At 40.6% G+C, this 15,673-nt stretch overlaps 1 protein-coding gene across 1 annotated transcript; it reads left to right on the forward strand.

Annotated features, from left to right (window-relative positions):
• Window positions 1-1,487: 1,487 nt before the first annotated feature.
• Window positions 1,488-14,898, forward strand: ikzf5 (IKAROS family zinc finger 5). Its single transcript, XM_026948195.3, has 4 exons — window positions 1,488-1,811; window positions 2,590-2,746; window positions 3,018-3,191; window positions 8,943-14,898. Exons 2-4 carry the CDS (start codon window positions 2,614-2,616, stop codon window positions 9,809-9,811), a joined length of 1,176 nt encoding a protein of 391 aa, XP_026803996.1. The 5' UTR covers window positions 1,488-1,811; window positions 2,590-2,613; the 3' UTR covers window positions 9,812-14,898.
• Window positions 14,899-15,673: the final 775 nt, after the last annotated feature.

The following is a 15,673-nucleotide window of genomic DNA, read 5'->3' on the forward strand; positions in this document are numbered from 1 at the left end:
TAAGTTGCAGTGACATAATAGACATAATACACACACTGTATAATGAGATATGAAGTCATTATATATATATATATATATATATATTGTACTGTGCAAAAGTCTTTTTTTAGTACAAACTTTGTAATAGATGTTTATTTTCTGGCTTCTACATTACTGATTCAGTACAAAAACATTTTAGATTCCAAACATTAGTTTTCTGGCACAAAATGAAACGTTACAGAAAAACGTTTGTATGTCAGTAAAGAAAGCAGCAGATTCCATAAGAGACACTTTTCAGATAAAAACATAATGAAGGCTGCTGGGTTTCGCTGCAGAAATAAGAAGCGAGTCGACAGTCAAAGTCTCCAGAAGAACTGTGGCTGCTTCTGCAAGATGCTCAGTAACACTTCCAGCTCATTTCCTTAGAAAACTGCACACACTGCACCTCACATACTGCTTTATTTTTTAAAGCGAAGGATTGTCACATTAAATACTGACTTTGTTTCATTTATTACTGTTTTTAATGTAGAAACATTTAATTTAATTAGTTTTGAAGGCGTCTTTGCTCTACAGCATTTCTTTGCATATGCCTAAGACTTTTGCACAGAACTGTGTATATATATATATATATATATATATATATATATATATACTTGTAGCTGAATGAACACAAATCCCCACAGCCAATATATATATATATATATATCATGAAGTGGGGGGTCTTCCTCAAGCTCAGGTTTGGGAGTTTGAGGGTTCTGCGCAGTATCTTAGCTGTTCCTAGGATTGCACTCTTCTGGACCGAGTCCTTAGATGTTGTACCTGGAATCTGCTGAAGCTACTAATGCTTCTCTTACCATTGGAACCACTTTGGACTTCACCTTCCACATCTGTTCCAGTTATATATACAATTCCAGATTTATTCCCCGTGTGTTTGCTGTTATAATAAGCTCCACTCTTCTGGGAAGCTTTCCACTAGATGTTGGAGCGTGGCTGTGGGGATTTGTGTTCATTCAGCTACAAGAGCATTAGTGAGATCAGGTGCTGATGTTGGGATGTCGAGGAGGTCTGGGGTTCAGTCGGTGTTCCAGTTCATCCCAAAGGTGTTCAGTGGGGTTGAGGTCAGGGCTCTGTGCAGGACACTCGAGTTCTTCCACTCCAACCTTCACACACCATGTCTTCATGGAGCTTGCTTTGTGCACAGGGGCATTGTCATGCTGGAACAGGTTTGAGCCTCTTAGTTCCAGTGAAGGGAAACTGTAAAGCTACAGCACACAGAGACGTTCTATACAATTGTGTGCTTCAGACTTTGTGGAAACAGTTTGGGGAAGAACCACATATGGGTGAGATGGTCAGGGGTGCACATACTTTTGGCCACTTGGTGAAGCAGGGCAGAATTTCAGGAACTGACTGGTGGCAAAGGAGGCGTCCTGTAACAGTGCCAGATTTATGCTCTTCAGTAACATAGGAACCAAATGTTAGAAGGAACAGAATAGCCGGAAGACATTTAGCGATGCACTCGCGTTCTGCACTTCCTGGGAAGTGTTCCCTTTTGTTTTGGGTCAGCTCGGGCTGATATTTTAGCTTAGCTAGCAGGGCTGTGCGATTTCTCAGACACCCAACGACAGTGTCCGTCGTCTTCAGGAGTGGATTTATAAAGCTGTCAATGTTATAAAAGAACGTTTTATTAGCTAATTGTTTAGCTAGCTAGGATTAGCATCATCAGAGATGGGGAGATATTTAGGTGTTTACTCGGATATCTGATTGAGTTTATCCCTCGCGGATTGAGTGTTTATTTTCTGTTCTGTTTCACCGAGACTCGGCTGTCTGAACGGGTGAGTAAAAACTAAACTAAATCACACACTATTACTAATTAACTGACGAGCTAGATGCTATCTAACGTCTTAGTTTTTTTTTTTTCCCCATCCACAATACGGCAAGCCCCGCCCACCTGCTCTGGTTGGATAAATTGCCTGTTGGCTAGCTTGACTTCTCTGTTAGCCAATCATAGCGCAGGAGACGGAACAATACAGCCAATCATAGCGCGAAGGGGCGGGGCTTGTGTAGGAATACGGTAGAAAATACAGTAACTAAATAAACTGAAGCTGCATCTTAGCAACAACAAGTGATACCTGATTTATATCCAAGATCTAAATCTGAGCTAGTAATAACATTCACAACGATGTGTGTGAATTATTTATTATATTAAATTAATTAAATATTTATAATTAACGCATTATTTAATTCTTTTTAAGTAACAATATGTCAACATTGTTTACTGTCGTAAAAACTGTCGCACTTTACACGTTTACCTTCATTCACAGACCAGTGTGTTTTATTTCTGCACGTTTTTCTTTTTCTGTCTCACATCCATCGCTTTCTCTTTCTTTCTGCTCTTCTCACATCTTTTCTTTAAGGTTTTTCATTCTTTCTTTTTAATTTGATTTTAGTGGTTATTTCATTGGTGATGAATTATTTTTGTGCTTTAATTAGTGTAAATTTTACGCACTGTGAAGTTTTATGTAAGCAAAAAAAGATTAACAGCTTCATTGATAACTCTGTGTGTGTGTGTGTGTGTGTGTGTGTGTGTGTGTGTGTGTGTGTGTGAGACAGCAGGAACCGGTCCTGATCTTCCCAATGGGCGAGGAGAAGCCGGAGACGCTGGATTTCGTGAAGGACTTTCAGGAGTATCTGAGCCAACAAACCCAACATGTGAACATGATCTCAGGCTCCGTCAGCGGTGTGAAAGACACGGAGGACGTCCCGACAGGTCTCTCTCACACACACACACACACACACACACTTAACACCGGTGTGTATCAGGTTCAGGTCACACAGAAGGTGCTGATGAATTTTCTAGAGCAGCAGCTCAGACAGTAACGCAGCTACAAATCACAGCTTTATCTGATACGTTATTGTTTCTATAGCAACGGTTTTCCGACATCTTCAGGACAGAAGGAGGAGTTTACGTTTCTCTGCAACATGACAAGCTGTGTTTTTTTTTTAATCTTATTAACTGTAATTTGTGTTTATGTCGTCAGATCTGGGACATAATGGACTGGACCACCCACCCGTGGACATTTCTCTGGAAGACGGGTCCAACATGCTGGTGGACGGTTTCGAGAGGACGTACGACGGGAAGCTGAAGTGTCGTTATTGTAACTACGCCACCAGAGGAACGGCGCGGCTCATAGAGCACATCCGCATCCACACGGGTAACCTCCAGTATGAATATACATGAATATGCAAATTAGGATCCGCCCCCACATCCTCCTGACATCTCTAATATCCTAAGATCACTAACATTACCTGACGTAGCTAGTCGGTTTGCCAACAGCTAGCAATTTAGTCAAAGCTGTCAGAGTATAATGTTACCATGACAACCACCATCTGTCCGTCACTAAGATTAGCTAGGTTGCCTATATAGTATAGCAACTCACATATACTGTTGCTGAATGACTAGAGGTACAACGTTGTTATGCTCTAATAATTTGCATATCAGATGTGATTGGTTAGAAGCTGTTGAAATTTTGTGACATCACAATCTGAGCTCATACAAAGCCCCGCCCATTGTAACAGTGAAGGACTCTTTTTGAACAAATGTTTGATAGTGGATTTAAGTCCATTCTCTCTCTCACTCTCTCACACTCTCAATCACTCACTCACTCACTCACTCACTCTCTTGCTCTCATACACTCTCTCTTACTCTCTTTCTTTCTCTCTCTCTCGCTCTCACTCACACTCACTCACTTTCTCTCTCACTCTCTCACTCTTTCTTTTTCTTTCTTTCTTTCTTTCGCTCTCGCTCTCACTCACTCATTCACTCACTCACTCTCTCACTCTCACACTCTCTCTCTTGCTCTTTCTCTCTCTCTCTCTCACTCTCTCTCTCACACTCTCGCTCTCTCTCTCTCTCAGTTCAGTTCAGTTCATCAGTGCTTTATTGGCATGAATGTTATAAATCACATGTCTCTCACACACTCTCTCTCTCTCTCTCTCTCTCTCTCATGCACTCTCTCACTCTCTTTCTTTCTTTCTTTCTTTCTTTCTTTCTTTCTTTTTCTCTCTCTCTCTCTCTCTCTCTCTCTCTTACTCACTCTCTCTCTCTCACTCACTCATGCACTCTCTCTCTCACTCTCTTTCTCTCTCTCTCACTCCCTTTCACACTCTCTCTCTCATGCACTCTCTCACTCTCTTTCTTTCTTTCTTTCTCTCTCTCTCTCTCTCTCAGTTCAGTTCATCAGTGCTTTATTGGCATGAATGTTATAAATCACATCTCTCTCTCTCACACACACTCTCTCGCTCTCTCTCTTTGGTAAGTTTGCAAGTGCAATCAAAATGGTTCTACTTGGTGTAAAAACTCGGCTTTAAAGCATGTGTTGTCTTTTAGAAGACAGACTCTGATGTTTCTGAATGAACCTGAGTTAGATCTGTCTTTTCGTGTGTGGAATGAAGGGAAGCCATACACCAGCACGTTAGAATGAAATGCTTGTGAAATGAATGTGGAGATTTAGGCCACAAAGCTGGTAGTAGTGGAGTTACGGCGAGTAATGTACCCAACTCAAATGCAATTTCTGAAAAAAATCCAATGAAGAACAATCTCAGGCAACAAAAAATAGTGGTGAAGTGACATAGAGCTGAATGATGATAGTATGAGGAATGAAGAAATAATTATTGAAGGAAATGTAAATGTGCTGCTGAAAATACTGTAAGAACAGATGTAATTGGAAATAAGGAAGTGGTTGACCAAATAAATGAAAAAGCGGATGAACAGGTTAATGTGGTACAAATACAGTTGTCATCAAATCGTTCTGAAGTGGGGAATGATGATGATGTGAGAGAGGATGATGTGTTTTCTGATATCTCTGAAGTTGGATCTCAAGTTGATGATTTGTATAGGTTGCAGTAAATTAATGATTTTCTAGATGAAACATTTAGGAAGACTGTAGAAGTAAAAGATTTTTTTCCCAGATCTAGAAAAATGTATGGCCTCAGTGGTAGTGTTACAGCGAGTTACGCAAGTTACGAGGCTGTAAGTAGGAAAAAAAAGATTTAGACTGAGGAAAATGTTAACAAAATTGCGGAGAAACAAAACTCTATTTCACATAAATGAATAAATTACACCGGATGACTTTTTTTTTCACTGCGTTCTCTTCTGCTGTCTTTACTCATTATTCTTTTCTTTTCCTCTGTAAATATAAATGGGATAGAGACAGGACAAAAATAGCAATAGTCTCAGAGTTTTTGAAAAAATCAATAAGATAAATGTTACGTTCTTACAAGAAACACATACAGACAGTGAAAATGAGATGGAGTGGGAAAGTGGTGGGAAGGAAAACTTGTATGTAGTCATGGATTAAACACCAGTGCAGGTGTAGCTATTTTATACTCTAAAAGTTTGAATTTAAATATTTTGGCTATTGAGGAGATTGAAAAAGGCAGGATTGAGGATGGAGGTGTTGTTTTTGTATTTGTAAATGTTTATGCTGCAAATGGGGGGCCAGAAAGAGTGGAAGTTTTTATGAAACTCATAAATGCTCTTCAAAATTTCAGTGAAAATGGATGTATATAGATTTTGTAGTTGACAGGAATGGAGAGGAGGCTCATGGCCAATCGAGTGCAGTTCTTCCTAAAATGGTTAAAGAATTTGACTTGATAAATATATGGAGAGAAGGAAGTATAGAAATAAGATAAAATAGTGGCTAATAAGCTTAGATTAGGTAGATTATATATGGGCAGAACAATAGAGTAATAAATGCTTCTAATGAAATGAAACGTGTTACAGCCCAGCCACTTTTGGCATTTTAACGTGAAATTGTTGCAGGATGTTTAATTTTGTAATAGTTTTAAAGTGTTGTGGGAAAATTGGAAAGAGAAAAAAGTCTTAAAAATCTTAGTCAATAGTGGGATGTAGGCAAAGTACAAATTAAAAATTTTTGCCAAAGCTATACCTCTCACACCGCTGCAAGGATGAAGGCAACTGTACAAAAACTACAGAAGGACATTGATAAAGTCAAAGTGACTTTATTAATAATAAGATTGTAAAGAGTGATGTTTTAAACAAGAAGAAAGATGAACCTGGATCTTTTTTTGTTAGAGCAGGTAAAAGAAGCTTTAATAAGGTCAAGATTTTGCTCCATTAAGGACATGGAAACCCCAAGTACATTTTTCTTTAATCTGGAAAGAAAGACTGTCCATCAGAAGCAGATGCATCATCTTCGCTGTCCTATTGGAACAATAACAACAGACACAATGGAAATGAGAGAACTAGCAGTGGACTTTTATACCTCTTTATACAGCGCTGAGAACTGTGATCCTACCACAGCTGGGATCTGAACAAAAAAAGACCCTAGATGATGGAATTACGTTCTCAGAGCTAACCGAGGCAATGAAACAGCCATCTGCTGGACGTTCTCCAGGAATAGATGAGTTTTACCAGCGGTTTTGGGGAGTTTTGGGGAAGGATTATCATGAAGTATTATTGGAATATCTCAAGAGGAAGATATTTCCAGTTAGCTGTTGGCGTGCAGTTCTTTCCCTACTGCCAAAAAAGGTGATCTGGGGCTCTTAAAAAACCGGAGGCCATTTTCTTTGCTCTGTGTGGACTACAGGATATTGTCAAAATGTTTGGCAAAGAGACTTAAAGGTTACTTAAGTTCATTGATTCAGAAGGATCAGACATATCGTTTTCCGGAAATCTTTTTTTTTAATCCGTGATTTTATTGATTTTGGTCGTCTTAATGATTCTAACTTGGGTGTTCTTTCAATAGACCAAGAGAAAGCTTCTGACAGGGTTGATCACAATTATCGTTTTAATGTGTTGGAAGATTTTGGCTTTGGTGATAACTTTATATCTTTTATTAGATTGCTGTATAATCATGTATCTGTAATTGTAAAAGTGGGTGGAGGACTTAGTGCTCCAGTATGTTCCAAGAGGGATTAGGCAGGGTTGTCCTCTGTCAGGACAGCTGTATAGTTTGGCTATTGAACCTCTTTTGTGTAAGCTTAGGAGAGAACTTAAAGGAGTCTCAATGTCAGGTGCTGAAAAAAAGTTTTAACGTATATCTCTCAGCATACGCTGATGATATAAAAGTTTTTATTTCTGAACAGAATGATATTGCAATTTTAAATGCAGGTATTAAGCAGTATGAAAAAGCCTCCACATCCAAAGTTAATTGGGGAAAAAAGCGAATGTTATATTATTGGGAATTGAATCACAGCTTCCCAGTGGTTTGAGACGGGGAACGGACGGGTTAAAAGTGTTGGGAGTTTTTCGGTTTCAAGTCAAAAATTGGGAGGGATTGATGGAAAAGGTGTCAGCCTGATTGTCTAAATGGAAATGGTCATTACCACAATTGTCGTACAGAGGCAGAGTTCTGGTGGTGAATAATCTGGCTGCTTCTAGTTTATGGCACAAGGTAATTGTCATGCAACCACCTGACGAACTGATTTATAAAGTACAGAGAACAATTATAGATTTTTTTTTTTGGAGTGGACAGCATTGGATACGGGCTTCAACACTTTCTCTACCAATTCAAGAATGAGGTCAAGACCTGGCGGATATCAAGAGCCACATTTGTGCCTTTAGAATTCAAGTGGTACAGAGACTGCTCTGTCATAAAGGTTTGGCGTGGACGCAAACTGCATGTTTAATCCTGAACAGAGCAGGTAGTCTCAGACTTAATATGCATGTATTTTTATTAAAGAGTGATGAGTTGAGTCTGTCTGAGCTCACACCAGTTTATAGGTCAATGATTCAAGCCTGGAAGATAATTTTAGAAGTGGAAAGGACTGTAAATGTGCGAGAGGATTAAGCTTTTGAAGAACCTTTATTATTTAATCCAATTATTCATGCTAGACTGTTGTCTTCAGCAAATGTACGAGCATGTCTTTTAAGGAATGGCGTCACGAAGCTTGGGCATCTCTTAGATAAGAATGGATGGAGAGCTGAGGAGACCTTTAAAGTGGTGACAGGATTACAGCTCAACACGTCTTATTTCAAAGTTGAAGGATTAGATTTTTGCTGTTACCGAGTAGATACAGGAACGTCATTGTAAGAGGACATCTACAGGACAAAGGAGACGAGCAGGATTTTCCAAAAATTATGATTGCTCCAGCTATTAGTGAGGAACAGGAAGAGGAAGGTGCTTGTTCATTTTTATCCCTCAAAAACCCTCAACTGGGAGACTTTGAGTCTATATCCAATAAAGCACTGTACTACATTACTGTGAAAGTTACGCATTTGAATTCACTGAGACAGCAAAGAGCATCGAAGTGGCCAGATTTGTTAGGACCAGACTTTCTCATGAGGGACAGGTGGAGAGGTGGAGAGCCCTGTATAAGCCTCCCATAGAAAGGCGGACAGCTGATCTACAGTGGAGGCTTATTCATGGGACAATAGCTACACACAGACATGTGGTGCACCTGAGTACAGCAGTGGGTGGGGAGTGTAGGTTTTGTCAACAAGATGAGAATTTGGAGCATTTGTTTTTAAAATATCCAAAACTAATTGGTCTTTTTTAAATTGCATAAATCCTGGTTCCAGAGATTTGAGGAGGAGTTCTCTGATAAAGTGTTCATTAAAAGGGAATTAAATATAGATATTCAAGTAGATGGAAAGTGTGTGTTTTTTTTTTAAATTACTTGATAGGAACTACAGATTTAGCAATTTAGAAAACACAGAAAAATAAAGGTCTACAGCTTGCCTCCACAGATTCTGAGGGGATGTTAAAGAGTTTAGTGGCTGGAAGATTAAAAATTGTGCAGATGAGTTGGTGTTGAAGTTTTAAAAAGAAGTGTGTGAAAAAGCAAATACCCAAAACTCTATCGTATCACAGATATTTCACCTTAAACATTTTACTTTGAGAGGTTTGGCTATTTGTTTTTTAACATTACAGTAAAAGTTTGGTTAACCTCTCTCTCTCTCTCTCTCTCTCTCTCTCTCTCTCTCTCTCTCTTGTTCTCAGGTGAAAAACCTCATCGTTGTCATCTTTGTCCCTTCGCCTCGGCGTATGAGCGCCACCTGGAGGCCCACATGCGCTCTCACACCGGCGAGAAACCATATAAATGCGAGCTGTGCGCATTCCGTTGCAGTGACCGCAGCAACCTCTCACACCACCGCCGCCGACGCCACAAAATCCTCCCCAGCAAGGGCACCCGCTCGGCTCCTCCTTCCCACCGCCGAACAATCTCAGCGCTGTCCAAACGGGGCGGGGCTTTCGCATACGGTCGCCGCATCCTAGTCGACCTAGGCCTGCACAGGAAAAACGACACTGACGACAACGTTGGCGCTAGCGACGAGAGGAGCAATCTGCACAGTCCCTACGTCAGCTTGGCCGCAAAAGATGTAGAGAAAACGAATGATTTGGAACACAACCCACTCAATCAGCTCTCCGCATTGGCCGGACAACTTTCCAGCCTCCCGTCGGAAACGCCGGCTTCTCCCGGTGCAGACTCCCTACCCGAAGAGAAACCCTCTTTCCTCATACAACCATCGGCTGCCATTTCCAGCAACGTCACCTGTCCCATCGTTACGCTCACGTCGACGCCGGACATTCGGGATGCGGCCCACGGGGGGCAGTGCAGCGACCGGACGAGCACGCCCAGTAACAGCGGCACTAACAGCCAGCCGGGAACGCCGAACCCGAGCCACGAGCCTCAGCTGCTCCAGCACTGCCCCCACTGCCACATCTACTTCCCCGATAACGTCCTCTACACCATTCACATGGGTTGCCATGGCTACGAAAACCCCTTCCAGTGTAACATTTGCGGCCACAGGTGCAGGAACAGGTACGACTTCGCCTGCCACTTCGCCCGAGGACAGCACAAACAGTAAATCTCCGGAACTTGGAAGAGACCGGAAGTTTTTCCATTCAGCGTTACTGTAGGATATCGTAGTTATGTACAGATCTGGGAAATGAGACACATTCAGTGAAGGATACACCGATGTCTCTCATTCCATTTATGTTAAAAAAAAAAAAAAAAAAAAATGGCAGCTGGTGTTCCGGGGTGAAGCAGCACAGTCCAATCAGACGATCAGAAACAGGAAGTGTTTTTTTTTTTTTTTTTTTTTTCCCTCACTTTTACAAACAGAGGCTCAGAATGTTTTGACAGAACCAGTGTGTAGTGTGTGTCATTTTTCCACCGTGACTTTGTAGGCATTGACTGAAATTGCTCACAGAACGTAAATTACTGATGCACCCACCACCCGGTTTCACTTTAAACTTCCTGTTTTGGATTGAACTGCTGTCACACAGGATGCAACATTGTGTTTTGTACAAAAAGAAAAAAAAAAAAAAAAAGAAAAAACCCTAAACACTTCACTAGAGGGCAGCACATGCATGGATGATCAGGATGGGACCGGCTGGGGTTCCACTTCCTGTTTTATCCTCTGCTCAAGATGCCAGGATGTAGGATATCAAGAAGGAGCAGATCAGAATAGAAAAAAGTATATGCTAAGTAATTTATAACTTTGTTTTTTCTTCTATTTTTCCTGTTTATAAGAAGTTAAATATGTGAAACTTTTATGTACATTGTGTAGATTTTTTGTGGATTTTTTTATTATTTTGTTTAACCAGGCAGCTACTGGACACCCATGCCTCCCTGATCTAGCTCACAATGGGAACTGTGATTGAGTATTGAATAAGGCATGTGTTGATAATCAGTTATCATGAGAGTAAGGATGCATGATATTGTTATGGAGCTTCTGAGGGTTGCAGATGATGGTAGTGAGGTACGTACGGTATGGTGATGATATCATATGCCGTGATAAAAGTCGAGGTAATTATTGTGGTATGAAAGTATATCGACACATGGCTAGTATTGAATGGACGGTTGTAGTTGATAAAGTGGTGTTTAGATGTAAAACTTGAACAGTTTTTAAAGCGACAGTTCCACAAAATGTCCACAAATGTCCACAGTGTCTGCTTTTACTAAAGATGTTGTCAGTCATTCGGTGGGAAGTGGTGGCTCAGTGGTTAAGGCACTGGGTTATTGATTAGAAGGTTGTGAGTTTAAATCCCAGCTCCATTAAGCTGCCACTGTTGGGTTCCTCAACAAGACCATTAACTCTCAAGTGCCCCGTTCTATCCCTTCTCAATTGTAAATCACTTTGGGTAAAAGCATCAGTCAAATGAGCAAATGAGATGTTTTCTTTTTGCACTGGAGCTACACGGCTCCAGCTAGCCAACATATACCAGATGCTTATAGCCTCCAGTTTAGTGTGGTGCGCTAAATGTATATGTACGAATAATCCAACAGTGGTGTCGCCTTAATCTTCTTGCTGATGCTGATGTGGTTTCTTCCACCAGCTTGAAGGATTTTCTGAAAGACCTTCACCAGCCTCAGGTACTCTGTATTCTGACTTGTCTCCATTATGGGCGCACCCTGCATTGGAGGTGGCACCAGAGAATTCTGCTGGTGGTACAAACTGGTGGTGCTCTGGAAGTCCGGAGAAGGGAGACGATGGTTCCCCATGGTGCTCACCACCACTTCTAACACACAGTTCTGGTGCCTCACAAATGGTTGCCTATATGGTTGGCAATCCAGGAGACCGTAGATGCCTGTAGATAGAAGAGACTTTAGATAGAAGGTTGTTCCCTTGTCAGAAAGGCAGGATACTGTTGAAGGTACTGGAGAAACCAAAGAGCAGGATTCTTAACACACCAAAAGTCTACCACCAGTTCTTTTGTCTTGCATTTGGTGAGCTGAAGGTGCTTTTCCCTACACCACAAGACCTTCATCAGCCTTCTGTATGTTTTATTCCGACTTGTCTCCATTGTGGAAGCACCTTACGATGGTGGAACCCCAGTGCTGCTCATCAACGCCTCTGACACACAATTCTGGTGTGACTCACAAAATGGTAGTCTGATGGTCAGATGATTTGCAATACAGGATTCCGTAGGGGGATCAAACTTGTTCCCCGGTTGGAGAAGCAGGAGATGTTGAATTCACGGGAGAAATCAAAGAACATGATTCTCCACCCTTAACTGTAGGAGGTCAAACAATCTTGAAAATCCACAACCACTTCCTCTGTGTTGAATTTCCTTGCACCTCAATATCTCCACCAGCCTCCTGTACACTGACTTGTCTCCATTGTGGACACACCCTACAATGGAGGATCCATCAGAGAACTTCTACAGGTGGTACAAAATTTTGTTGTTCTGAAAGGCTGATAGGAAGAAGGTCAGGATGATTGTCTGATTACCAACTCAAGTGTGGCCAGTTGGTCAAATAGTCCATGATCCAAGTCATTATAGAGGCATCGAGTTTGTTCCCTAGTTGGAGAGGCAGTAATCAAAGAATATGATCCTGACAGTGGGTCCGTAGAGCATGTAGATCAGGTCATCCTCCACACCCAAACTGTACAAGGTCCTGATGGTCCATGACCAAAGGTTGGAGAAGTCTGAGGAGGAGCAACTCCAAGATCTTCATAAGTGCTTCTGGCCTGTAGTTATTAATCTTTTGCAGTTATTGGACAACTACTTTAGCTTGGAAGCACACTTGTCACCAAACATGTCTCGGCTGATTGGCAACATCTTGAAGGGACTCTGTGGACATTTAAATTTTAGCCGAATTGTCGGTTTAAAATTAATTTTATATTTGCGACAGTCTGCTTTGGGGTTTAACCTTAGCTTGCTTTTTATCCGTGCTAGATTTAGGTAAATGGTGCCTGAAATAATTTCATATACCTTTTGATTTTACACAGGTTTTTTAGGTGGAGTGTGGCCTTCCTGCTGATTCTGTAGATTTAGAAGCAATTATGACAAGTCTTAAAAACCCAGAAGTTAAGTAAACAATTAATAGGTGTTTTTATAACTTGATTAAAATATTATTTATTTTTTAACAAACAACATACTTTGAAGGCACTCAGCATTCATAATGTCACTGTATTGGTGGTTCGTCATGGCTAATCATCTACATCCACTGAATAATCAAGATGGCGTACAAGCTGTGATTTGGTTTTTAATACACCCTTGTCCACTTCCTCTCAATTTAGCCCTCTTGGATACAGTTGCAATAATAAAACACTTTGGGTGTCGGAGATTTTGGCTAAATGACCCATTGCTGTCCAGTTTTCTACCATAACTGTATGCTAAATACGTACTGATGGTTTCCATAGAAACAACCTCCTCACTCTGGCCAGTTTTACATGTGAAACTTTGGTGTAATTAGCTGCAAGTCAAAAGTGATTATTCATCTTCAGTCTGTATAGTGACCTCAGAAACTAAGCTCCGCCCCCTGAGATGAAGTGATAGTCAACTAGCCAATCAGGATAGAGAGTTCAGAATGCTGGGACTCAACCACAAGGTTTTACTTTCCATCCAGTGCAACCTCAGAGTTACCACTGATTGCTTTAAGACTGTCGAATGTTTTTTTCTGTTGAACGCCATCGTAACTTTGCTAGCAATAACAGCATCAGTCTGTGATGTCAGAGAGACACACAGTTGCTAACTTCTCCCAGGAATACAGGAAGAGCCGCACCAACCAACAAGTCAGCACCAGAATCGCTAAACACACCTCAAATATTTCAGTATGAACATATTTAATGTCTTTCAGGATGCAGTTTTCCTTTAAATTATAACAAAGCTCCACTGCTGTTGAGCTTTTGGGTGTCTAATTTATTCACACTGCCAAATTAGCCAGAAGTCTTTCTTTCTTTCTTTTTTCTGAGAGCTGCAGTTTATAGTGGCAGGAGGCGGAGCCACTGTTTGATGGGTGGGGCAAATTATATGAAAAAACCCTGACTGTACAGTGGCTTGCGGCACAGACACCTTTAATACATGAATACTTGGTCAAGTAAGTGGTTTTGTGTACATTCTGTAGCTAGCTTGGGCAGATATTCCTCCCTGGCGCTACCTAGGAAACCATAGCAACAGGCAGCAAATAGGACACGCCCACTAGCAATCAGTGTAGAGTGATTTGAACAATGCAAGGTGAAAAAAGTGTGAAACTGTAACATCATGGTGAAACCAAGAGTAGCCTGCTAGCATAGGGTGAAATTAGCGGTTAGCATTAGGTCTACTCATTGCTAACATGTTCATTGTCACTGTCTATCTTCTGTTTCTCGCTTTCTTTTCGTATCTCTCCTTTTTCTCCTGCCTCTTTCATGCTATTGTTTTTTTTTGTGTTTCTTCTCTCAATATGAAGTTTTACCTTTTCCTTTTTTTTCTTTTTACTATCTATCTGTCAATCTCTCCCTTATTTCAGTATCTGTCTCTCGTTTTTTTCCTCTTTAATCTTCGTATATGTTCGTATATTTGGCTCTGTCACGATTAATAAAACTCGGCTGATGATTAATTGTCACAAAACAATGGTCACTTTTATAATACAAGCATAAGCATTTGTATAAAAGTGCACCGCGTGTTGTGCTGTTACAGGAAAATAATCAAAGACATTGCGATGTAATGAAGTGGAGTTACTGTTACAACCATGAAGTTGATTATTTTCCTATAACAGCATGGCCCCAAGTGTTATATTCCTCTCATACCAGAGCAATTTGCCAATGATTAGAATTTTTTATTTATTAAAGAATGTAATACTTTTTATCCATTTATAGGTACATTTGATGTTGGGGTACATCTGCAAAACAAATTACTTCGGCTGAAATTATTATGATTAATCAGTCATGTCATGGTTGTGACAGGCCGGTCTTTTCTTTATCACAGTTTTTTTTTCTTTCCTCCTAAATCCTAAATGTTGTTCTCTCTCTTCTCTTTCTCTCTCTCTCTCTCTCTCTCTCTCTCTCTCTCTCTCTGATGTGCCATGCTGTAAATGTTACCTGTAATGTTTGTGGTGCTCTAAATAACACGTCGCACTTCATTTTATTTCATATGAAACCTCTAATCTGAACGATGATGTATTGAAACTGCTCTTCTGGTGAAATTGGTGTTAAATGTTAATAAATTAAAATGGTGTCCCGTGTTTCTGCAGTTATTGTTGACTTTAACAGGTAAATAATGAATTCTTCACCATAACACACACTTCACCACACTGCTGAGCCTTCAGAGAATGCTTTATTAGAAGAAGCTCAGTGAAATGATCCAGTGGAGTTATTTAATTAAATGATCAGTCGCCGTGAGTTCACTCCTTGTCCTCCATCTCGGTTGTAGACTCCTCCGGACCTGTAAATATGAAAAAAGTGGGATTATATTTTATTCCCCAGCGCTGTTGAATTCTGGATTCTGATTGGTTTTCGCGCTTAAAGCCAAGCATATCGATTGTAAAATAAAGTTTACAGTGAAAACTGGTTTATTCCAACACATTAGGAGGAAAGTGCTAACTGGCTTCTTCTGCATACATCAGCTAACAGACACCCTCGTTGCTTTGATTGACAGGGGAGAGAGATTATGCCCCTCCTACCCAGAGAACATGGACAGTTTTTCTCTCTTGCCACTCAGCCTTCGACGGCTGTCGTATTGTCGGGATTCAAACTTCTGACGACTGGGTGAAAATTAATCATTTTGGCCCATTTAGACCCCTACACATGGCAGTCAGTTCTAGTGGGGCGGAGCTTGGTGTGCTCCAACTGCTGTGATTACCAGTTTTTTTTTTTTGCATTAATTACACATAAAATATGGTTTAATCTTCATCTAAGTCACAATTATAGACAAACAGAATTTGACTAATCTAATAACACACATAAAGTAGTAGTTTTCATGTCTTTATCGAGCATATTGTGTAGTAAAAAGTAAGTGAA

Source organism: Pangasianodon hypophthalmus, chromosome 10 (assembly GCF_027358585.1).
Source record: "Pangasianodon hypophthalmus isolate fPanHyp1 chromosome 10, fPanHyp1.pri, whole genome shotgun sequence".
Lineage (NCBI taxonomy): Eukaryota > Metazoa > Chordata > Actinopteri > Siluriformes > Pangasiidae > Pangasianodon > Pangasianodon hypophthalmus.

Bases quoted from the DNA above. Each gene is read 5' to 3' on its own strand.
- ikzf5 (XM_026948195.3), top strand. From the start codon at position 2,614: ATGGGCGAGGAGAAGCCGGAGACGCTGGATTTCGTGAAGGACTTTCAG. The intron at 2,747-3,017 runs GTCTCTCTCACA...TTATGTCGTCAG, and splicing joins CACGGAGGACGTCCCGACAG to ATCTGGGACATAATGGACTG. The intron at 3,192-8,942 runs GTAACCTCCAGT...TCTTGTTCTCAG, and splicing joins GCACATCCGCATCCACACGG to GTGAAAAACCTCATCGTTGT.